The 26,696-nt window shown below is 35.9% G+C and overlaps 1 protein-coding gene across 1 annotated transcript in view; it reads right to left on the reverse strand.

Annotated features, from left to right (window-relative positions):
• The window catches only part of Nalcn (sodium leak channel, non-selective), a 213,227-nt gene extending 189,262 nt beyond the window's left edge, over positions 1 to 23,965 (reverse strand). The window contains exons 1-5 of the mRNA XM_042697164.1: positions 23,858 to 23,965; positions 20,610 to 20,792; positions 11,598 to 11,681; positions 9,199 to 9,338; positions 8,980 to 9,108 (exon numbers count right to left, since the gene is read on the reverse strand). Coding sequence (XP_042553098.1) covers positions 8,980 to 9,108; positions 9,199 to 9,338; positions 11,598 to 11,681; positions 20,610 to 20,792; positions 23,858 to 23,965 — 644 coding nt within the window. The remainder of the gene's footprint in view (positions 1 to 8,979; positions 9,109 to 9,198; positions 9,339 to 11,597; positions 11,682 to 20,609; positions 20,793 to 23,857) is intronic.
• Positions 23,966 to 26,696: the final 2,731 nt, after the last annotated feature.

Raw genomic sequence — 26,696 nt, forward strand, 5'->3', positions numbered from 1 at the left:
GTACCATTTTATTTCATTTGAAACTTTATCCATTCAAAAGAAATATTTTTTGACAGGCTGACTCATGCTGAGAATGAGAATATCTAGAACGATACTTTGTACTTAGAGTCTTCACTGTTCGGTGTCAGAGAGATGACAGGAAAAGAATGGCCACAGGACAGCATGATGCGACTTTAAGAGCTGGTATTTGCTTGAGGTGTTTCTGAGGCACTTGGAAGAAATACCACATGTGACCATGGCGGGGGTAGTGAGACAATAATGAAAGGATCAACAGGCACTACTTCTACATTTGGAGTACACACTGCATTCTGGGAAATGGGAATGTCATGGCTTGTGGGTACAAAAGAGAGTAGGAGAGAAGCGGAGAGGGGAAAAGTGAGGGGAGAGGGAAGAGAGAAGGGGAGGGCTTGGGAAGGGAGGATAGGGAAAGGAAGGGGAAAGGAGGGAGGGAACGGAGAGAAGAGGAGTAAGGGAAGAAAGAAAGTGGGAGCAGTGGAGAGGAGAGAGGGGGAGGGAGGGAAGAAGGGAGGGAGGTGAAAGAAAATGGGACCAGAAAGGAAAGCCTTGTATCTGATCATGGATAGCTGCAGGTACTCAATGTTTAATCAAGGTCTCTAAACAAACACTTGTTATTACACCAAACATTTTTAAACTATAGGCTTAGAGATTTATAGAGTAGGGAACAAGGCCAGGATACATTTTCTCCAAAACAACAGGATGTGACTGACTATTTTGTCAAAGAGGCCATTACCAAGTTTACTTACTAGGTTTTCACAAAATGTAATTCAGGTGGAAATCTATAGAGTGATTTAGGGTGTTTTTTTTTGTTGTTATTACATTTGCTCTCTGAAGACACAAAGATTAGCATGGATCGTATTGAATATTTAATTAGCCAAATTTGGTCCATTTATTGTAAAAGATAAACACAGAGGCCAAGGTGCAATCTATTTTCTGAAGGTGTGAATCCATGAGAGTTTGTTAAGAATGCACGGAGACAAATAGATAGCACAACAAATCCATATGCAACAGAGAACCTTGCAACTTGAGTATTATGTTTTCTACTGCATCCATAGGGGTTCTTTTGTATATAAATGGTGAATTCTAGTAAGGAAAAAAAACAATTCTAGTTAAACCACACACATACACACACACACACACACACACACACACACACACACACACACAAATCTCCACACTATTATACCCAAGAGAATATGTCTTCTGATATCTTATATGGTATGTCCTTCACTTAGTAGCAGATAATAAAAAGGTCCGTTGTGTTGCTGAAAGTTAACCCTAAGTTAGAGGCTGTGGCCTCTACAGAACCTGCTCTGTCTCAGTGTCTTCCAGGTTCATTTTAGAGAACCACTTGGCTTCATTTTCAGCGCTGTTTACCTTTCTCTTGCCAGGGTTAATTTGGCAAGGGTCTTATTTGCAAAGATAAGTTATTGTTTTTTTAAATAACTTTTCATGGTGTTGTCCAACTTTAGGTGGGATTATAAAAGGAGATCAATAGTAGGACGTAGAAAGTTATATTGACATCACATGTTTTTAAATAAACAAGTTAAACTGGAACATTTTCTAGGAAATTCTCTTTATTGTTAAACTGAGTATTTTCATAGGATTTTTCTATTCCATTACTCAGTTCTAAAGTGATAGAGAACTGTGACCATCACACATAAAAATGGTGGTTCAGATGGTTCATTATTGTCATAATTGATGAGTAAAATAATTTCAAAAGAAACATATGGAGTACTGAAGTCTATCACCTATCATTATTTTATAGATTCAGATGAGGCTAAATGTTTTGGAATAAAGGACAAGGAGAGCATGTAATATGGACTTGAATGTTCTCTATGTGTAAGAAGTATACTATATATATCATGATGGGTTAGAAATACAGATATGTATCTGTGTGTGTGTATGTGGGCTTATGAACATGGAATGAAAATATTTCCTCCAGCTATGTAATAAGCTTAGTTCAACTCTGACCCTCTCCTTCCAGCTGGACATGGGTTATAGCTCTCTGGGTCTGTATCTTCATCAGCAAAATGGAAGCAATAGTCCCTTTCAAGGTGTTCTAAAAAATACCAATAAATGCAAAATATCTGGCTATTAATAAATATTAATTTATAGAAGACTTATTTGCACTATTTTGTTTCTTATTTAAATAATTGAACTAAATTTTTTCCAGAAATTATTCTAACTCATTCTTGTATCTTTTATCTTGGTAGAAATCTTTATATAAATGCTGTAAGTTAAATACAGCTATTACTTTTCCTCTTTTCAAAAGACATTTAAGTAGAAGAGTTCATAGGTCTTTATAAGAATCTTGAGGTACTTATGATTTAAATAATTAGCTCTAGATAAAGTCCATGGAAATTGTATTCTAAGTTCCACTATCTTTCTGATTTTACTTTTCTGATCTGTCCATTAAAAAATCATTATTTTAGCCAGGTGTCAGTGGCTCACACCTGTAATCCTAGCTACTCAGGAAGCTGAGATTTGAGGATCACACTTTGAAGCTCACCCCAGCAGGAAAGTTTGTGAGACTTTTATTCCAATTAACAACTGAACAGCTGGTAGAGGATGTGTGGCTCAAGCCATAGAGCACCATCCTTGAGCAAATATGCTCAGGGACAGTGTCTAGACTCTGAGTTCAAGCTGTAGTACTGGCACAAAACTAACAACACATTCTTATTTTTCCAGGTACTTGGGGCTTGCATCTGTAATCCTAGCTACTCAGGAGCCTGAGATCTGTGGATTGTAGTTCAAAGTTAGTCTGGACAGCAAAATCTGTGAGAATCTTACCGCTGTCTAACTACCAAAAAGCCAGAAGTGTAGGTATAGATCAACTGGTAGAGCCCTAGCTTTGAATGAAAAAGTTAAGGGACAGTATCCATGCCGAGTTCAGGATATAGTACTGGCCTCAAAATACAAAATCATTATTCTGTGAATAGAATTGCTATGACAATTGAGTACCTAGATGTGATTCAGGTGGCAGTAACAAACTGCCCCAAACCTAGTTTTCTAATATCTCTAGCATAACTCTTAATGACATCCTGTACAGCATCACTAAGTTGTACAAGCTGGTCCTGAGAAGGGTGATCACAGCACATATAAGCCGTACTGAGAAGAAGCAGGGATAGGCTGGTGTGGACCTGGCACTGATGGTCTGGCCACTCCTTACAACTAACTGTCCATTGTTGCTAATGATGATCTGGGTTTGTGGTTAAAATTCTATCCTCTCTATAAGAAAGTTTCACAAATTTAGCACTTACATTTACGTACCTTGAAGCTCTTCTAATTATCTTATTCTTGGTAAAAGATTTCATTATTTGATACAGAGTGATGAATACATTTCCTTACTTTCTCAAGAATGATAATGAGGTGTCAGGTGAGTGCCATCTTTCCTCAGTCTGACATGCTCCTGTCTCTGCTCCAGGGAGATGGCTACTATCACGTCTGACCCTTTGAAGCCCTTCTTTCTGCTATAGGACATTTCTCCTCTCAACTTTCTTTAGGAAATGAACTGCATTTCTCAGTCAAATCTCATTACTCTATTCATAATTGCCTTAGGTTGCCTGTTCATTATCAGAGAAGAATCTAAAGCTTTATGGGTAATGCTGCTGAAGACACATTAAGATTCCTTTTTTTGTGTGGGCTTTAAAGAAATATGTTCCATTTAAAAGCAAAACTGCATGCACTGAGTTCCTTCATTCTTTATCTCCCTTGCCTTACAGATTAAACAAAATCCTTTGCAGGGGTCAGATGTGAAAACAAAAATGTACAAGCCTCTGGTCTGAAAGAGCTCCTCTCATTAGGCTATCAGCATTCAAATCAATTAATTCTGAAATCAAAACACTTGCTAAAGAGATTCCAATATCATTTGGCAGTTCTGACTGTTGAAAATACAAGCATGGATGTTTATGAGAACGTATTTTTAATTCTATTTTTAACTGACCAATAATAAATATATGAATTACACTTTTGGAGCAAGATGTGGTATCTTGCAATTGAATACAATATAGAATGATTAAATAAGGCTAATTAATATAACCAACATCTAAATGACTTAACTTTTTGTGTTGGTACATTTGCAATAGGTGTGTGTGTGTGTGTGTGTGTGTGTGTGTGTGTGTGTGTGTGTGTGTGTGGTGTGCCAGTATCAGGGCTTGAACTCGGGGTTTGGGCATTGTTCCTTAGCTTTTATTTTTTCTGAAGACTGGCATTTGAGCCACAACTTTCTGTTCTTTTTGATGGTTAATTGGCTTCAAATCACAATTGTCAGATCTCAGCCTGAGTTGCTAGGATTACAGGTGTGCACCATACCATTCAGCAGGTGCCCAGCTCTCTTTGTTAATCTGAATTGTAGAATATGTTATGATTTGCTATAGTTGCTCTGCTATCTAAGAGATCCCCAAATGTATTTTCTTGTCTAGCTGAATCTCTTCCTTCCCTTACCACTTCTGCCAACCTCTGGATTCTGATAACCACCATTCTATTTGTTACTTCCGTGAATCAATATGTTTCCATTCCACATCTACAGTAGTATCTTTCTGTGCCTGGCTTTTTCCATTCACATAATTCCCTCCAGGTTCATTCATGGGGTTACAAAATTAGGATTTAAGGAGCCACAAAAGGAAACAAAGGAAGTTGAGAGTTCTTAACAGATTGAGATTTTCTCTATTTTATTTTGAGTGTGGACAGTTTTTGAATCTCTAAAAATAAAATTAAATTGGTGTCTAGGCTAGAACTAATGGTGAAATGGTGTTGACAGTTTTTCTGCTTAGGCGTGGGACTTGAAAACTCACTAACATTGAGCTGGAAAAGAAAAGAAATTAGGTATAAAACTGTCTCTTGAAATCTGTCGCCAAACCCATGAAAACTGTGATTATGAGGTACCATGTGGCTAGTTAGGGTATTTTCTGCTTACATAGTAAGTTAAGTGTCATATGTAAAGACAAAGGTGTGAAGGTCATGCAGCTGGCAGATTTCTCTCTTTGAGAAAGAGAAAATGTAGACATCCCACCTTGGAGATGTCTCCAGAACCTTCTGTCAGCAGTATGGAATTGCTCATCATGAAGTCTATTTTTAGGATAATGTAATGAGCTGGAGCTGACGGTTAGAATGTAAGAGGTCTTGCAACATCTTTCTCAATGTTATTCAGTTTTGAAAACTGAGTGTAGCATAGAGCTGCCCACAGGTAGCTGGTGATTTGTCTGAAGGACTATGGCTTTGGAAGACTCAATTTATACATTTATGCAATGTTACATTCAGTCTGGTGTTTTACTTGCCTTTGTAATTTAATATCTGTGCTAAAATTTAATGCATGGTGCCTTTATCATCTCCCAGCTGTATGCACCAGTTCTGTGTGTCTTACGTTCTGACTTGCTTTCATAAAATGTGCTCTTGTCAATCAGCATCTGAGGTCATCACAGTTCTCCAATGGTACCATTCTCCTTCTGAGGCCTCCTGTTTCTTACTCTCCATACTTATGGCCTCCCACATACACAACAGCTTTGTTCATTTTCATATTCATTCACAGAATAAGCTAGACATATCTGATCTCTGACATCCCTTGAAAGAAACAAATGACAATCTACCTATAGATTTTCTTCTCTGAGTTCTTCTATTCCCTCAGCTGTAAAACCCGCTCCCTTGCTTACTGCTCTCTAGTTTTCTTATACTGAATTTGTACAATTTTACTGCTTTTATCTTCTATGACTATTTCCTTTTCTATTTTCTCACTTTTATTTCCCTTACTTTATTGACTTACTTTACTCATTTTCCCTTTTTTTTAAGGGGCAGGTTGGAAGGTGGGGGGAATGTTGAAAGGGGTCACATGAAGCAAGATGTATTCACACTTACTTTGCAAAAGTATCTTTAACTAATTAAAGATACTTAAAATATTTTTTAAAACTTAACAAGAAAATTTCCTTCACGCTTCTCCTTAAACACGTCTATTCTATTTTATTCATTATTACAACTCTCTAAGTTCATTTTCATGATCTTAAATAAAAGGAAATATCATGAAAAAGTTCATTTCTTTATTGATTTGCCGTGAGATTAGTATCTGTCTAGATAAAATATGTTATCAACCATGACTGTGAACCATGGTTACTAAATGCTAATTCTGCGCTAAGATACCAGGTACTGGAGATGAGGAGATGAGCTCAACACAGTATCCTCCCCTGGAGCCTTTTCCATATGCATTCTCAAAGTCCTCACAGGAAAACAAGAAAAGGTAAAGGAAAAGCCGTGAGCACCTGAATATTGTTTTTGGAAAAATGTACTACACTGACGTCCAGTGCAAACAACTGACTCTGTGTATTAAAACTGTGTATTTTAGACTGAAATAAATTCACAAATACTTCCTCAGGAGAGTGAGGGGCCTGCATGAGTGGAAAAGGAAGACAAGAGCTAGAAGATGGGTGGTGGGAATGGAGCAGGAGACCCCATGTGTAAATCCACATTGTAAATTTAAGAGTTCTCGCATCAAAAGATGGTCAGATGGATCCATGAAGCACAAAGACCGGATGAACAGACTCACAGTTAGACAAAGATTTGGGAAAGGAGTCCCGTGACACCCTACCCCGGGAGCTGTCATCAGTTTGAATCATTAAAAATAAAGTTGGCATGAACATCCATGTGTAAATGTGACATTCCCAGTTGTATAGTAACATACTTTTCATTTTTCCTGACTAATCTGGAGTGGAATGAATAAGAGATATGACTACTCAATTTTTTAAAAAGCAAAGCTGTTAATTGAAGCAGATGCAACACTTTCTATCTTTATCTATGGTACACAGGAATTCTAGTTGTTTCCTATCCTGAATTCTACATTTCAGAGACTGCCAGGAAAGGCAGAATAAATTGGTGAACACTGGATCATTTCCCTAATTAAAAAAAAAAAAAACTCCTCAAATTTCAAGAGTTTGGTGATGGAATGGAAAAGGTAGTGGGAGAAAAACAAAGGAGTGGGTAACATTGTTTGACAAGAAATGTACTCATTACCTTACTCATGTAACTGTTACTGCTCTGTACAGCATCTTTACAATAAAATAATTTTAAAAAGCACCTGATAAACAGTGCCAACTGCACTACAGCTGGGTCTCCTCTTCATTTTATCTCAACAGTGTGTTTAATTCTCTTACTATCAGGCTGGGCTCAAAATCAAATGGTTCATACTAAATAGGAACTTATTAATGCATTTTCTTTCATTGTCAACCCAGGAATACATATTAGTATGTTGAATTTCAAGTATATGTGAGGAGATATCAATTGGTTAATAAAATAAAAGCTGGTTGAAAATAAATTACAGTTATAAAATCTAATTGTTATTGTTAAAGAGAATTTTGAAAGATCAAGTTCTTGATCTACCATGTATCTTGAATTCGGTATGTTTCAAATTTCCAAAGATAAAAAGGTCAGCTCATCAGAAAGACACAATGACATTTTGTGTTCATGCACCTAATTGGAGATGTAAATTTCATATAAAGCAAAAGTGGGTAGAACTAAAAAACACATGGAATGTTTTTGAACTATTTGGAAAAGGTTACAATTCAGTCTCAATAACTGACAGACCAACCAAAATTTTAAAACAAATAAATAAAAATAGTATAAATACCTTCAGCTAAGGAAAATTGACTAAGATTGTATTTATGACACAAAAACTTTTCAAAGTCTCATGGAATTGCCATGAGCTTAGACCAAATGCTAGTACTTAAAATGATTAACTGATTTCAAGTAGTTAAAATTTTACAGAGCTTATGGTCTGGCCATAATAGAATAAAATTACATACCAATAATAACACTTTGCAAAATTTCATCTTTTGGGGCTAGGGATGTAGCTCACCAATAGAGCACTTACCTAACATTCATGAGGCCACAGGTATAATGTCCAGCAACACACATGAACACACACACACACACACACACACACACACACACCTCCCTCTCCAAATCCATCCTTCTAAATAATTTACAGGTCAAAGAAATACCCATGAGTAGAATTAGAGAAAAATAAAATAAAATAAACATATTAAAAGTTGGAGATGCAACTTAAAGCAGTTCCTAGGAGGAAAATTATGTCCTTAACATTTATGTAACAAAAGAAATATTTAAAGACATTGACATATTTTCATTGTGTGAATTAAAAAAGAAGGAAATACAAAGCAGAAAGAAAGAGTGAAGGTAAGTAACCAGCATAGAAAACAGATGGCAGAGAAAATTAAGTAGTCCACAAAAAGATGTGTGTGGATGAATACAACTAATGCAATACAAGAAGGAAAGAAAAATCCAAATTATTAATAATATCACAAATTTAAAAATTGCTTATTCTCTTGGGTTTTAGAGATATTAAAAGGACAACTGAGCTATTTTTATTAATATTATGCTAGCACTGGTACCAATGAAATTTCAAAACCTAGCAGAACAAGAAAACTTTTACTTAAGTATATTTAACTCATATTTGGGAAAAAAATCTTTCCTCAGGAAAAAGAAATGTCGGTCCCCCCAAACTGTCTTTAATGGAAGTAGTGAGATCTTTTAAGGGAAGAAATAAAACTCAGAAAGGCAATAGTCAATAGTGTTTTATCTAGAAATGATGTTATAAAATAATGGGTTGAGGGCATTGCTGCGGGAAAGGATAATACAGTTTTTATAAAAATCAAGGTCTTTCTTAACCTGTTGCCCACTCTAACACCAGAAAGACTTTCATTGGCATTGTTAACACACTTGTTCTCTCCCACTTCGAGGAAGGTTTCTAAATATACACTTCGACATTTGTAATTTTCAAGATGGCTTATCTGCAACATTTGGCCTTTGAAAATGGATAAAATTATGCTGAGAAATCAAAGAACATGGAGCCTAGCCTTCAGAGACATTTTTAAAGCACTCTGGTAACAAAGTCTTTTGAACAAAAGTCACAGTAAAACTCTTGTTAATTACTAGAATGCAGTCAATAGATAAACTTACCCTGGTTTTGTGTCATTCACTACGCAGTGATAGGTAAATGTCCCAAACATCTGAACTCCTAAAATTCCATAAAGAAGTAGAAAGAAAAGTAGGAATATTGAAACACTCCATATTTGTTCTCCTGATCGCCTAGGTTTAAAAAAAAAGAAGTAAAATACATAACATTTCAAAAAAATTAACAAACTTTCTTCCTTAATTTATGAAACAAACTGTGCCTACTTTAAAATATTTGTAATTCTGGTCCTTGGCAGTTCAAATCGGAAATAAATCCGGAAGGCCCGGATCATGATGAGTGGCCGTGGGATTCGCAGCATACCCCAGGGTGACATCTGATCCACTCTGTCAGCGATTTCAAACACCTGTCAGGGAAGAGAGGATACACGAGGCTGTAGTAATAGAATGCTCAGGTAAAAGTGGGAACTGTAGCTTTTACTCACCCCCATCCCAATATTATTTGCCACCAAAATCAATTTTCTTTTTTTCTTTCTGTGTAGTTTGGGGTTTGAACCTAGACCTTCTACCCTCACTCCGCCAGCACTCTACCTCTTGGGCCACACCATCTGCCCTTTAAAGCAATCTCCATTTTGGGGAAGGTAGGCCTGGAGTTTGTCCTACTCGGGCATCCTGCTGGGATGACATAGCTGTGGATGTCACACACAGCCTTTTTGCCCTTGAAATGAACTTTTTGTCTGGGCTGTCCAAACCTCTGACCTGCCCAGTCGCAGGCTTCCAAGTTGCCAAGATTATAGGCATCAACTCTCATGCCCAGTTCAAAATCCATTTTGCTTCTGAGGACATTTTGAAGCAGTAGCTTTCATACAACAAACAAGTACACAACCTACTGAAAATGCCATGCTTCTTGTTTGTGTCCTAATTCATAAGGCATAGTTTTCATGAAAGATGCCTATTTAGAATTCAGAATAAGGTGATAAATGTTTCTCATGAATAATGTTCTTCGATAGACATGTGTAAATATCTAGAAAAGAATGAAGGAATTTTTAAAATATTACTAGAAGTATGAGAAAAGAAATTAACTCTGTGTGTGTGTGTGTGTGTGTGTGTGTGTGTGTGTGTGTGTGTGTGTGTATCTGTGTCTGTGTCTATGTGTTTTTGTGTATGTACAGGTCCTGGGGCTTGAACTCAGGGCCTAGGTGCTGGCCCTGAGGTTTTGTTGTTTGCTCTATTCCTTAAGCTCAACTTCTAGCTTCTTGGTGATTAATTGGAGATAAGAGTATCACAGCCTTTCCTGCTTTGGATGACTTTGAAACGTAATCACCAGACCCACAGCTTACAGGGCTAGGCTTACAAGGTGAGTCAACATTCCTGGCTAATTTTATTACTTTTTAACAGAAGAAAAATAATAATTAGAAAATGTTAACACACAACAGCTATCAAATGAAAATGGGCAGATTAATGCATTAAATAAAATTAGACTGCCACAGAGCTAATCCTTATAAAAATAAGGAAAGGAAGACAGTTTATCAATAAACACTGCAATGTATTAGCAAGATGAACTGAGAATTGTTTTTACTCTGAATTTTTGAAACAAAGACTAGATGAGTAACCTCTAGAGATCTGGCCTTCAGCCTTCTAGCTGCAGTCAGCAATAATTGCTAACTTGAGATTTTGTTAAACAGGAAGCTCTCAGGTTGTATTTCATTACCAGAATCAAATGAAATCAAAATCAAAGCTAATCAGATTAAAAGAACTTTTGTTTTCCAGTGAATATTAAATATAAAATCTTAGCTGAGAAAATATATAGAACTTGATCTTAGCCAACAGATCCAGAAGCAAGAAAGAACATGTGGAATTATACTATTCTTGAATGTAGTCCTTCATGTGACATTTTTCATATATTTTTGTTCCTTGTAGTGAAGTATTTGCACTGTAGAATTTTATATTGACCTATGTATATCTATATTAATTTATTAGCTATTTAAAGTAAGTATTTCTTCATAGGAAAGACTAGAATTTAAAGTTTTAAATTTAATCTTTAATTTTACAAATAGAGAGTTCTCAGTCTATATCGCTTTCTTTATTTCAATAACTGCATTATATTATTGATTTCATAAGCATAGATTTTCTTTCTTTTTTTGGTGCTGCTTTTGGGGGTTGAATTCAGGTATTCATGCTCTCAAGGTTGGTACTCTACCACCTGAGCCACAGCTCCACTTAGAGCTTTTTGCTGGTTAGTTGGTGATAAAAGTCTTAGATACATCTGCTCTGGATGACTTCAAACCTCTATCCTCAGATCTCAGCCTCCTGAATAGCTAGTATTAACCTGGCTAATCAACTGATCAGGGCCAATCAATAACCTGGTTAAGCACTGATTTTCATTTCTAAGGAATAGTTTGTAAATGTTGTCAATAGTAGTTGAAATGTTACAATTAGACTTTTCTTTCTATCTATCTATCTATCTATCTATCTATCTATCTATCTATCTATCTATCTATCTATCATCTATTTATCTATCTAAATTCTGTGTGGATTCACACACATTTGTTATATGTATTAGTCTTTAATATAAAAATCTAAAATCTCAAAGGAATGTTTCTCTTTCAAAGCAAGATAATGTTTGTTTTGGAAAACATCCCCTGTGATATAAAATTTTTACATACCTGTAACACCAATGAAACCCACAGGCAAAAGACCATAAATCCATCGAAAACACACCAGCGGTCTTTCACATAGGAGCTATCTCCCTAAAGAGAAAAGTGACATACATTATCTGGCAAAATGAATAATAATTTTTAAAAATTCTATGGAAGAAAATAGTTGAGTTAAGTAAAAAAGAAAAGTATAATTTTTGTGTCATAAGAGAATGGACTTTCAAGTGTACTACTTTTAAATGATTTCACTTACAAGAGAATTAATTATGACCTATGAGAAACTTCGTAACTGTAAGTATAAAATGTTACGTGCAGGCAAAAGGAAAATCCCACTATTTATTCTCTTAGCCACACCAACTCTACCCCTTAAGGAACAGAGATCACTCTTACTAGGCTTTTTGAATCCTAAACTAGCACTCTTCCTACAAGGTAAGAACATGCAACCATCAACACGGAGGCCTTGAAAACTGCTTGATGAACCAGCACCAGAAGGAAAATTAGCCAGGAACTTACTTCAAATAATATGAAAGTAAGGAAGAAACTGGCCTTACTTTGCAAAGAAAAAAATATGGACTTGAATTTAATTTGGATTTCAAATGTAAAAGGAAGACAAAGATGATGTCCCTTTGTTTTCTAGTAGGAACTCTATTCTGATGCTAGAATGAACATTTTAATAAAAAAAAGAATGTTAGAAATCTCCTTTGAAATAACAAATGAGGGAGCTTCTCTAGGTTAGATTTAGAAACCTTCACAAACTGTTTTAGCTGGCTTCTAGACCTGTCCTCATCCATGAAACTCAGTTTTCAACTTAGACACCCATCATTCCTACCTCAGAACCTGCAGAGAAGTAAAAATAGAAGAGAGTATGAGATTTTTAAGTAACATATAAAGTGTGTTGCTGGATACTTTGGAAAATAATTCCCATAGTTTCCCATGCTTAATAAAACGTAATAAATTAACTACATATTTCCTTGAAATGCTCCTAGTAATAATTTGTTCACAGATCTAACAGGTGGTAAAATATATGGTGGAATTTGTCTCAGGTATCTTCATATCTCAGATCCAGCTATGAGATATAAGCTTAGCATGTTTTATAAAAGATAATGAATGCCTAATAGACACATCACCACCACTACCACCACTGTCACAATCAACACCAAAAACAACTACTACCACAAATTTTGTTGAGAAACAGATGTAAACAAAGCCAGGTAACACATAGACATACTAACTCATAACAAACCTGTAGACATGGTAGGAAAAATGAACAGATCAGTTCTATAGAATGATTAGAGGAATACTGCTAGCTCTCAAAGTGAATGGGCAAAGTATCTTATCAGAGGCAAGACAATCAACCAAACTTGGTGACTCATGGTTATGAAAACACTGACACAGAGATAGTTTGGAAGCTGATTGGAAGGCACGGAAGAATAAGAGGCTATTTCTGTAAATGTCATGGCCACCCTATGGTGTGTATGCAAAGAAGGGAAAACTTGGGCTCCTGGGTGAGCTGAAGAGAGAAGAGGTGACAAGCTTTGCGTGATTCTGCATTGTAGGGAAATTGAAGTTAAATTGAATCTGTAGGAATGAAATTACTATATTATTATCAATATATGGCAGGTTGAATGTATTTAATTTTTAAAATAAATGCAACACTGATTTTGATATCTGGCATTATGAGATATAACCCTGGATTCCATTTTGTGTGCCTCTCAAAATTTGTAACCAGAACCTGACACATACTTCACAGATTTTGACTTGTTTATTGTACCAACAGAAATGGAGGATGAGCCGCACCTGAGCTATGGAAGAAATGAACATGCTGCCAGTGGAGAGATTAGTTATTCAAAGGTAAGCAGTTGGAGGCTGTCAATCAATTATCCAGTATAAGAAAATAACTAAAAATGTCTTTCAAGTATTTAGCTGGCAGAGAAAACAATACCTTGATGAGGATATATTTTGTGCTCTCAAAATTATATGTGAGTGCTTGATTTGTTGTCCTATCTTCCCAGAGTCTGCCTCTGTGTCTTATGAGAGTTATTATTCATTATTTCAACAGTGTTCAAAGGACACTTGTTACTTTTACCTTGGCCTACTGGCAGATGAAAAATAGACAATTGTCATTGTTGGAAGAATTCTCAGTCTGGAATACATGGAAGCTCTACAAGAATATAAATTCATATTATAGTATTATACTGAAGATCTGGTGAGCAATTTGCTTCCACTAAGAAGAATTAGAGGGGGAGACATTAGTAGCTAATGATTAGTGGGTAGGAACTGACAGAATCCTGAAAACAGGAGACATATTTAAAATGAGCAATCTTTCGAAAGAAACGTATGCCTGTAGCAAAAAGTTTTAAAGACAACTAGCACCAGTGGTAGCTCATGTCTATAATCCTAGCTACTCAGGAAGAAGACAGCCCATCCAGGGAGGTCTATAAGATTCCTGTGGACTATGGTGCAAGTGGTAGAGTGCCAGCCTTGAGGGAAAAAGCTAAAGGAGAGCACAGGAGCACTGAGTTCAAACTCCAGTACTAGTACACACACACACACACACACACACACAGGTACAGATCTGGTTTTATTATGAAGCAATTTAAGTCCTTATACTATGTCCGTGCAGTCCATATAACTATAAAATAATACAAAACAGATTAACAAATGCAAAACTGCAAAACAATACAACTTAAATTAGCAACATAAATTTTATGTGCTATTTTGCTAACTCTAAGCCCGATCCGTGTTTATATTGTAAAGACAATGATATAATGTCAAACCTAATTACTCTTTGTTCTGTGTCTATATGGGTATGTGTATTTGGAAGAGAATGTGTGTATGGTGTAATAAAATTATGAGTTGGGTGTCACATTACTAAAATGATCTGAGGCATCTCCAGTCTAACAACCAGAGGGGTTTGATGATGAGTCAGAGAAATGACAGACAATGCTTTGCTAAGGATAGTCAGACCTCATGGAGCTAAAGCCTTAACTAGCACTTAAATACTGAATACAAGTTTTAATGAGAGATGAATTATATTGACTACTTCAAAATGATGTTAGCAATGAAAGCTGGTGTTACGTTTATGCTTATGCTAATCATTCCTGAAAGGAAAGTAGAAAAACCATATGTGATTTTTCAATTTTTCATTATTACAGACAAAAAAACAAGAAAGATACTTTTCACTTTCAGTGAGTACCTTATCCAACTGTTGAAAGGTATTTTAAAAGTTCTGATCTAAGTTCTATATACGTGTGGGAGAAATGCAACAATGAACTCCTTTGAATAACTAGAATACACTGGAACATAAAACATGTCCTGTCCAGTGTGTGCATATTGGTGTGATAAGAAGAAGGCAAATGGAGAAGTTAAAGGAGGGTGATTATAGCCAAAGTGCCCTGTGTTAATGTGTGACCATGGAACAGTGAAACCCATGATTGATTTGGGAAGGTGGGAGGAGAGAATGAAGAGAAGTGATTGGGGATTGGGTTACTCTGAACAAGGATACATTGTATGCAAATATGGACATATGGGAACGTGACCGTCTTATATGAAAATTGATATTAATAAAAACGTGGGGAAATAGTAGAAATAGCTAATGGATAGCATTTTAAAATAAACTTGGGCATAAACCAAGTTTTTCTTTTTAAACTATTGATTCAACTTGTAGTAGTTAAGTGATTAAGACTCCTGTTCATTCAGTGCTGTGCTCACTGTGGTGGATCTGTAATTTATGTATCACACCCGCCTCCTCTATGCTTTTCATCCTTAGCTGTGACTGAGTGGTGCCTGCTGTCCTCTTTGTGATGCGGAACCCAAGTCTTAATTGGTTAAACATCTACAAAACAAAAGTTTTATTCTAGGAAAATGTCATACATTTGTTTTACTCGAGTTGCAATCTTTTTTTTTTTAAAGTCAATACATGACAATTAGAATCACACAGTGCTACACCTAGACGGTGCAGATTATTAACTTCATTGGCAAAGCCTGCTGTGGCTCTGGGAGCAATATATACATAAGACAGGGTCCTTCGTGTTTCTGGTGGACCACATAGCATGGAACAGACCTAGGACTAACCAGCAGAAAGATGTGTCAGTATTCTCTCAAGATTAACTTTCCAAGTTAGCCTCCTCAGACAGCTACACTCGATGAAGTGATGCTCATATAAACCTGATGCTTGGAAAAACTGTTGAGACAACTTTTGTAGAAGACCTAGACATTGTAAATATGATCCTGAAATCCATTCTTTGAGTCCATGTGCTCGCCTCTCCCACGAGCCAACAGGATTCCAAAACAGAGAAATTACTAGTACATATTAGTGGAATATTGAATGGGAACCTTAGAAAGGGAGAATAAAATGGTCACTATAATGATTTCCCAAGAAAATATATTTCACCAAACAGACCAATAAATCAAGCAGGTCTCAACAGATGGAGTTCCATAGAAGAACTGGGACATATTGTAAAGGATTCCACCAACAAAGCTTTAGGACAAATGGTTTCCTAGGAAATTCATGTTAAAACTTTAACTTTTTTTTTATTTTGTTGGTTGTGGGGCTTGAACTCTGGGCTTGGGCCCTGTCCTTCAGCTCTTCAGCTCAAGGCGAGTGCTCTACCACTTGAGCCACAGCACCACTTCCTGTTTTTAATAGTGGTGTATAGGAGATAAATCACTTTCGTTCCCTGGGCTGGCTTTGAACTGTGATCCTCAGATCTCAGCCTCCTGAATAGCTAGGATTACAGGTGTGAGCCACCAGCGCCTGGCTTTTTTTTTTTTTAAAATGATTGTAAAGGTGATGCACAGAGAAGTTACAGTTACATGAGTCAGGTAATGAATACATATCCTTTTGAACAATGTCATCTCTCTCATTCTCTCCTAGTTTTTTCCCTCCCAACTTCCTTCCCCCTAAAGTTGTATAGTTCAGGTCCAACATAATGTCTAGTGGGTTTCACTGTTGAATTAATTCACCTTTGTCCCATTGTTTCTGTGCTTCTCCTCCCCCTCCCCAAATCAGATGAACTTATATACAAGACAAAAGTTTACATAAATCAAATATAGCAACAAAAGGAAATAAACCAAAGAGAAAAAGAAAGAAGAAAAAAAAAGAACCATAAATAGCATAGTAACAAAGTGTCTTACTTCTGTTTCTTGGAGTTCATTTCAATAAAATCACTTTATATGATCTTATGCACATAGCTATTGAGCCCTTGCAATTCTCTCCTAAGAATATCCTCTTTTGTTCTCACTATGTGGATATTTAGATTGTTGTATAATCATGTCCAGGTGTAATTATTTGTCTTTTACTACCCATTGGGTCTATTTGTAGATTTATGGGCACATTCTAGTTATTACAAATGAGGAAAACCATGCAGCCTGTGTTTCTTTGGGTCTGGCTTACTTTGCTTAATATAATTTTTTCCTAAGTCTTTCCATTTCCTTACAAATGGGACAATGTCATTCTTCTTGATGGAAGCATAGAATTCCAGTGTGTGTGTGTGTGTGTGTGTGTGTGTGTGTGTGTGTGTGTATCACATTTTCTGGATCCATTCATCCAATGAGGGATATCTAGGTTGATTCCATATCTTGACTATGGTAAAGAATGCTGCAATGAACATGGTTATGCTGATAGCTTTAGTGTGGCGTGGTTTGTGGTCCATTAGATAGATGCCAAGAAGTAGGATTGCTGGGTCATTGGAAAGCTCTATGTTTAGTCTTTTGAGGAACCTCCATACTGCTTTTCAGAGTGGTTAAACAAATTTACATTTCCACCAATAGTGTAGTAGCATTCCTTTTGGCCACATCCTCACCCTAGTATCTATTATTGTTATTTTTTTTTGATAATGGCCATTCTAACTGGGGTGAGGTGGAATCTCAATGTTGTTTTGATTTTCATTCTTTTATGGACAAAGATGTCAAACATCTCTTAGTATGTCTATTGGCTATTCTTATTTCTTCTTTGGAGAAGTCATTCTTTAAATCTTTAGCCCATTTATTAATTGGACTATTGTTTTTCTGAGGAATGGGAGGTTTAATTTTTTGATCTCTGAGAATATTTTTAGATATGAGTCCCTTGTCTGATGCATTGTTAGTAAAGATTTTCTCCCATTCTGTGGGCTATTTACATTGTTAGCTATGTCCTTTGCCATACAGAAACTCTTCAGTTTGATGCAGTCCCATTTATCTAGTCTTTCTTTGACTTGTGATTCTAGATCTTCACTTAGGAAGTTTTAACTTGTGCCAAGGAGCCCTAGTGTTTCCTCTATCCCTTCCTGTAATACTTTCAGGATCTCTGGTCTTACATTAAGGTCTTAGATCCATTTGGAGTTGATTTTGGTGCAGGGTGATATATAACGATTTAACATCAGTTTTTCTGCATACGTATAGCTAATTCAGTCAGCACCATTTGTTGAAGAGGTTGTCTTTCTTCCATACTATGTCTTGGCTTCCTTATCAAATCAAATATTATCAAACATTTGGCTCCCATATCAATAGGTATTCTATTCTATTCTATTCTATTCTATTCCATTGGTCCTCAGGCCTATTGTTGTGCCAGTATCAAGCTGTTTTATTATTACATTTGTAATAGAGTTTGAAAAACTTTTAAAGTTAGAAAAGTCTAAAGCTTCACAGACTATTTTAGAGCATAGATGTGCATGCGTGTGTATACACACACACACACATAGAGAGAAATGGAATATCAAAGCCTGACAAAGTTTGGACAGAACTTAAAAAAGCAAAATAAAAAATAAATACAATGAAATAGCATAATAAATCAAAATAATAATATATCATGATCTATCAGGGATTCTTCCAGGAATATAAAAATAGCTCAATGTTAAGCAATTTATTCTATTACAAGAGGAGAAAAATAATCATCTGTCCAAATTCAAAATCTATTTATGATACAAAATAATAATTGGAATTGAAGTTTCTTCCCTGAGGTGACAACATATAAATACTTCAGTCCTAAATACTTTCAATTGCTTAATTTAAAAAACTAACAAAAAGCATCAGGGTTATTTTAGGTAAACCAGGAACCTAGAAAAGATGCTCATATCTGCAACATTATTTACAATTTTATCAGTTGAATTAGCTAATCCAATCAAACACGCAAAAGCAATTACAGGCATAAGAATTTGAAAGAAAAGACAAAACTGTCTTTGTTTCTTGTGATATGGCTTGGACTTACCAAAATAATTAGTGGATAGACTGCTATATAAACAACACAAGAATTCAGAAGTTTTTGTAGAGTAGCAGATATAATATTAGTATAAAAATCAACATCCTTTATTTGAAAGAATGAATTTAGAGTATAATAATGATAAAATCTTATTCAAATGGTAAAAAGAATAAAAATATATAGCAAAAACTTAAAATTTATATGATACATCCTGAATATATTCCTATATGACACATAGTTAAAACTGGTAGAATGAAAATAATACCTGTGATTTCACATAAACACTGATCTTTAATATACATGAATCTATGAACATCAAATCCATTATATAACATTATCAAGAAACAAAAATCCAAATCTAGAACGTGGACTATTCCACAAAACAAAAGACAAATTTTTCTCAAGGAATCAACGACATGGAAAAACTATGTTCAGAATGTTTAGAACTAAGATTTAAAGAAACTTTTAAATGTAACAACCAAATAATAATTCGAATCTTTTTGCATCTTGATTCAAAGAAAGCAACTGTAAGAGAAGTATTTGTGAGTAGTATTTGAACTAAAATGAACATGAACTGAATATTGTGTACATTAGGAATTACCCTTTAGATAAAATAATGGTGTTTATGTAAAAGAATGAAGCAAACTTAATCACTCAGGAATGAATATGGATTCATTTTTGAAATGACTTGAATTCTCAGCTTTGCTTTAAAAGGACACAGAATTGATCAAATGTTCAACTGGACAAACGAATCTTGAGATTCCTTACCACTAGAATATACTTTTGTTAACTTTAAAAGTTCCATAACAAAAAGTAAATAATGACCACAGTCATACATTGGCTACAATCACTGTCTGTTAAATATAGTGCACAATGCATTATATAAAAAGAGAAGAAATGGCAGGAATCCATAAATAATCATCAGTAAGCATTCATCATCTTCTTACATTTTTAAAATCTATGTACTGGATGGCTTACTTTCCCCCTGATAATCTACCTGGAGATGTATGTACAATCAGTAAATAAGACTCAGTCTTTGAGTACGATCTGTCATTTGTGAAGCTCTAATGCCTACATTGTTATTGCTTTAAAGTGCTGTTTCCCTAAATGAATTACTCTAGTGATAGGATCATATACATATTTTAACCTCTGTAGATAGTTAGATTTACAAAGAAAAAAAGTGTCCTATAGTAGACATTTTTATACTTTCTTTCTTTTCCTTTTATGTAGCATCTTAAATATATTTATTTTGTACTGATGGCATCAATTGACACTATTCTTTATACTTGCATGTTCCTATCTATCCTATGCCCTTGCCTTTTCCTGTGTACATTATCAAAACACCTCAGGTTAATGAGATCCTTTTGAAAATGATCACACTCTGACTTTGTCCCGTAACATTTATCTTGTGTTCTGTAAACCAAAAAACACAGAGATGCCTTCTGTAGACTAGCCCCTGTGCCCGGCTGTGGGTTCAACCCCTCTTGGCACTTGTGGTTGGACCACCCATTTTCTTTCTAGATTTTCCAAGGCTTTGTGTCTTATAAGATGCAACTAATTTAAAAATATTCTTATGTAAAATTTCGATCAATTTCTGGAATAATGTCATTTTAAAAAGATTTCAAGGGGGTAACATTAGTCAAGATGTATTGCACTTATAAACTCACTTGTTGAAGGAAAGCTCCTTTGTGCAACTACTTAAAGAGAATAAAATTATAATTTTATAAAAGATTTCAATCCAAATGAAATGAGCGTTCTTTTACTAGAATGTGAGAGTCTCATCAAACCTATCAGGATGGTCAGTGTGCTTTGGTTATGAACTTAAATGACATGGAAATACTCACCTTGACGATTCCCCGGATGTGCATTTTTGCTATCATCTCTGCTGTGTAGAGAAACATCAATAAAGTATCCAAAGTGAAGGTCACATACTGAAGAGGAGGATAGTGCTCGAAGGTCATGGGCGTGTTCATGCAAACCGAGATGACGCTGATGATGGCACAGATGCGCAGCAGCGAGTGCACCCACTGAAACAACGTTCCAGAGTGAGGGTGTGAGTCTGCTTGCTTGTACTCAGTTAGTGGGAGATAGCTAGACTAAGGTCCAGATATTTCACAGTGCTAAGGTCAGGAGGAAGGACACAGACTTTGCTGAGTGACCATTACATGCAAAGTATTTTCACACATTTATAGCGTGTAATTCTCAAAGAAGTTAATTTTCCACTTATACACGCTAAGACTCAGGAAGGTCGAGAAACATTCCTATGATCTTATACTAACAACTGTCAAACCCTAGGTTTAAAGGTAGTCAGAGTACTCCAAAATGTCTCCAGTAATTTCTGGGGTATCATAAATAGATAGATAGATAGAGAGATAGATAGATAGATAGATAGATACATACATACATACATACATACATATATACATATGCATCTTGATACATATATAGTGTAATGAAATTACATTTTAGCAATTTACTTATATAGAACATTGATATTACCTTTGTTCTTTTATAAAACTATGAGCACTTAGAATTGGGGTCATATTTCATTTACTGTAGCTTCCTTTTTATCAAGGATTGATATGATGACATGATTACTTATTATTAACTGAATTGATATATAACATCTCCTATGTGCCAGGTTTTCCTTCGATTTGTATCACATATAATCTGTGTAGAATACATTTCAAAAACCATATGTTAAAATATTTTTTCTAAAAAGCATAATTCTAAAAAGACAATGACTAAGCTTTTTACTTTATTTTGAAAAATATTTTTCCTATCAAGTGATCCCAGACTCTCATTCATGATACTAAAAATTAGATTTGTTCAATCCTTGCAGTATGTCCACTGTCTGAAGAAATTCTATTAACTCCAAAATAAGAAGGAATTCAAACTGAATGTGTGTTCATATGCATATGGATAGGACACACAATCATTCACATGTCATATTTTTTTTCACAAAATGTTAGTGAAGGTAGTAGTGCAGGCTACCCTGGAACATGGTGAGTCCCTGACTTAAAAGAATACACAGCATAAAATAGTGATTGGTTGCATCTGCATCTTGAATGTCAAAATTAACATTACTAGACAATTATTCAATAAATAATGATTAAACAAAATGTAATTATTATTTTTGACCACCTTGGATACATGTGAGCACATTGATTTGTTAATTTTAATTCTCCTCCTGCAGAAGTAAGGAGACTGTTTGGAAGCAGATGGACTTTGTAGCCCTTAAGATGGAAAGCAGGAAAGATAGAACTTTGAGAAGACTTAGGCTAAGGAGTGGATTGTAATATTTGCCTGAGAGTCTCAACATTTAAATGAAAATGTAATGCCGACTAATTCATACCACATTTAGCCACTTATGATCCAACTTATTTAGAGGGTTGATGTATTTTTCAGGCAATTTGGAAAACCTTCAAAAAAACCCCACAAGTATATGAATTTACCCCCATTTGGACTTCCAACATAAAGAATGCAATTATCCAAGGAACTTCAAATGATATTTCTTTTCCTTTATAAATAAACTGCTTTGAGTTTAAAGAATTACAAGTAGGCATTAATAATTTCAGTTAGCATCTATGATGCCAAATCTATAATTTTGTCTTCAGACAGAAATTTCTCAATAGAGAAGACATTAAGCAAAAATTAACAAGAGGTTTCTTTTTCATCCATTCAATTCTCTAAACAGGAAGGGATGATCTCCGCTCATCCAAGGTACTAGACTCTGAGAACTTACAGATGGCAGTAATATTGTCTGATACATAATTATTTTGCAGTACCAAAAAGAAGCATGTACTTTTTTATATACAATTATCTATCAGCTTCTGTAGGGGAATGCTTCTAAGATACCTTCTTCAGATATCAAAGTCCAAGGATATTCAAATATATTATATAAAATGGGATACTATTTCATTGAACTTATCTACATCCTCTTGTATACTTGACATCATCTCTAGCTGATTTCTAGTACTTAATACTACTTAAATGCTGTGTAATATCAGTTATACAGATTTATTTCTGGAATAATGACAAGATAAAGATCTGCTCATGTTTATTACATATGCATTTTAAGATTTTTAATCTGTGTTTGAACTTGTGGATGCAGAACTTCTGGATACAAAAAGCTCAATGTATTTATATTTATATACAGTATACATTTATATTGATATCCAAGTTTAGAATAGGATAGCTAGAAAGAGAAGAGGTCACACTTTGTCACAAGAAAAAATCAGGAGCAGTCTGGAAATTCTGGACAGCTCTAATTAGTAAGGAGGATTTTACTCATCAAAGGAGCAGGGACAGGGTTCTGAGAGCCAGGGAACAGCATAAGCATAGAACTAATATGGCCAAATCAGACAGAAGCAGGAACTGGCTGCTGAAACCCTCTTGGGTGGTAAGGAGACACAAGAAAGGGTGGCTCTGGGCTAGATGGAGTCTGTGCATAGAGAACTGAAATGCCAATACATTTTCGTTTGCAATGAAGACAAAAGAGATCTTGCAGCAATTATGAAGGAGAAGGATAACATGACCCCAGCTTAGTTCTAGTGGCTGCGCTGTCTTACAACGTCATGGTAGCTGGTATGGTAGCTCACTGACTTAAGTCAGCTGATAAAAATGACACCACTGTGCAGATACACTGTCCCAAAATGTCATTAGCTTTTACTTTGACACAAAGCTTCTTGCAGCTGGGGAGGTGTTTAATTCTACACAAGCGTTTAGCATCTCACAGACTCATGGGCATGGTAGGGCAATAAAGAAAAGAGGTTGGTTATGAATAACTGGCGTATCACCCATCAGCCTGAGGAGTGGAATTATCTCCACAATGCGACTTTGAGGACAGTGTTTCCTCAGCATTGGTAGGCAGGAGCCCGACCACAGACCTTCCCATGTAACACACACAGTGGCACATCCTCCTTGCATTTGAATTGTTTCCAACTTCCAGACTCAAAGACTCATTCATATTCTCTGGGGGCTCAAATACAGAGAGTTCAAAGTCAAAGGTCCACGAGTTTCTGAATTTATGAACCATATTTCCCTGATAGCAGCATGGTGTGCTTCCCCACACTTCAACAAGGAAACTTACTGGCTTGTTGATCCAGAGTATGTCAGCATTGTCAGACAGAGACTCATCGGGACCAAAGTCAGTGACTGGCTGGGCCTCCACCCTGGAACTCTGCTTCCTTTTCAGCATGCTGAACTTAACTTTGACAAACAGTTACAAAACCGCAGTCTGGGAAAAGAAAGAGAGAGTTTCACTCACCACCTAATCCCTCTTCATCTTCATCAAAACTTTGGGTCTTTCACTTATATTTGTGGAACTGAAGATCATACTGTGGTTCTAGTGTATGTAAAAACATGTTTACATAGACATTTTGAAAGGATAAGATTAATTTAATATTAATATAAGCTCAATTTCTTCCCCTGAATCTGATTATTTAGTAGTCATTAATTAGGTTCTCATGTTGTAACTAGTTTTTCATGAGTAGTTTCTTAATGACTGGTGTTGGACTTCTGGGGTAAAATAACTTGCTTCTCGAGATATATGCATGCTAAGGAAACTATTCTAAGCTATAACTACACACATATATCTGTACATATATCCCAGAACTACCTCTAATTTAAGCAGTTTATGCCTGAATAATTCTAACTAATTCAGATGAAATATCAGATTCTCTCCAGAGTTTTCTCCAGTGCTTTATTTCTTTACCAGCACTGGGCTTGAACTCAGAGCCCAGGTGCTGTCCCTTACTATTTTTGCTCAAGGCTAACACTACATTTTCCAGCTTTTGGCTGGTTAATGGGAAAGTCTCACAGACTTTCCTGCCCAGGTTGGCTTTGAAACTCAATCTTCATATGTCAGTCTCCTCAGTAGCTAGGAATACAGATATGAACTACCAGTGCCTGGTTCTCTTGTATTGCTTTAATATGACATTCACACACATCTGTGACCAACAGTAGTCCTGAATCAAAGTCAATTTTATCCATGTCAGAAAGGATGGAGACAACCTTTCTACATGGAGTTTAATCTTTTCTCATGAGGGTTGTGATTGACTAAAGTCTCCCAGCTACTCTGAAGTAGATTCTTCATTGAGGTGCACTGAAGAGGGAGAAGAGAATCTAGATTACCACCTTTCTCAGTCAATCATTCACATGCTTGTAGATATGTCACCTCCTTGTGATCATTGCTACCACCTTACATACTTCAACCGTTATTGAAGGAAGGCCTGCTATGTCAGCCCTTAGATGAAAAACAACAAATAAGTGAAATATAAAATGAGAGGAGATGTTGTCAAGACAACTGGTATCTGGTGAATCTGAGTCATCAGTGAGACTTCCCACTTGATTAACCATAGCCATCCAATATTTGATAAGGGAGCCAAAAACATAGATTGAAAGAAAGACAGCCTCTTTAACAAGTGGTTCTGGCCAAATTCGCTATCCACATGCAGAAAATTGAAACTAGATCTTATAGATAACCTTGCACCAGGATCAATTCAAACTGATCCAAGACACCAATATAAGGTAAGGCCAGAAACCATGAACGAATTACATGAAAGTGTAGAGGAAACACTATGGCTCCTAGGCACAAGAGGAAACTTTCTAAGATCCAGAATCATAACAAATCAAAGAAAACTTGGATGAATAGGATTTCATCAAACTTGAAAGTTTCTGCATGGCAAAGGACATAGCTAACAAGGTAAATAGAGAGTCCACAGAAAGGAGAAGATTTTTCACCAGCTATACATCCAACAAGGGTCTAATATCCAAAATATACTTAGAGCTCAAAAAATTAAAGTCTTAAAAATAAACCCACGAAGAAAAAAATAAATGGGCTAATGTCTTAAAGAGAGACTTCTCTTTTAAGTATTTTTGGACATATATTTCAGTTTGGAATGTATGTCAGTGATACATTAATCTTTACAATAGATGCAAGAAAGGGGACAGCTGGTCTTTTTATGCATCCATAAGAAACTCTAGCCTCAAAGTATATAATAACTTGACCAAGATCACCTGAGCAACACTATTTGAATATGAAGTATAAAGTATATAGTGTTGGTCATGGGGCTACTAACAGCTGTTAGGATAAACTACAGATATCAGAAGAGGAAAGGAGTTCTCTCAGGCATGGGTGGCTATGAAAATACCAGGAAGATCACAGCCTCTCCTACTACAAAGCTGAGAGAAGAAATCCAAGGACAAGGAGTGCCACTCAGTCCTCACCGGAGCACAAGAACAAGAACGTCTGTGCACTGTGTACGCATATGTACAGTTACAATTTTCACCAGGAAAGAAGATACAACACAGGAGCTCAGGACAGAGCAGCTTCAAATCTAATGCCCTGTATCTGAGCATCTACTACACTCCACCTCAGTTTACCTGATGAGGTACCTCTGCCGCACTCTCTTATTCCCAGAAGAAATCAAGCTACTTGTTGTGAAGACATGCGAAGTCTTTCTAGGCTTTTACTGACTTGAACACTGAGTTTAAATATGTGCTTTGCAGTGGGTTTCACTAATTAATTTTATTTTACATAATTGGAGTGAGGGACTCTTGACATCCATGTAAATGTATGCAGAATATTCAAAGATGTTTCTTCGATGTACTGTGGGGGGAAAAAACATCTGGTGGCCTCAATTTGAGGAGCCTCTTAAATGACTGTCTCCAACTCATCCAAAGACTAGAGGCAAAATCTTCTGGAAATCCTTCACGACAACATACCCAAAGGAAGAGTAAGAGTGGTTTCACGATGAGTTTCAAAGATTATGTGAGAAATCTTATCGCCTTAGCTGTAATCTCTTTTCCATAGAGCCAGGAGAGATTAATGGACATAGGAGTTCTATTCATCTTTCATTGCCAATGTACTACCTGAAGCAAAACTGATGTGGATTGATTTATCCAGAGAAATATAAACCTAGAATTTA

The sequence above is a fragment of the Dipodomys spectabilis genome, unplaced genomic scaffold (assembly GCF_019054845.1).
Source record: "Dipodomys spectabilis isolate Male_0828 unplaced genomic scaffold, ASM1905484v1 ptg000215l, whole genome shotgun sequence".
In the NCBI taxonomy this organism is placed as follows: Eukaryota; Metazoa; Chordata; class Mammalia; order Rodentia; family Heteromyidae; genus Dipodomys; species Dipodomys spectabilis.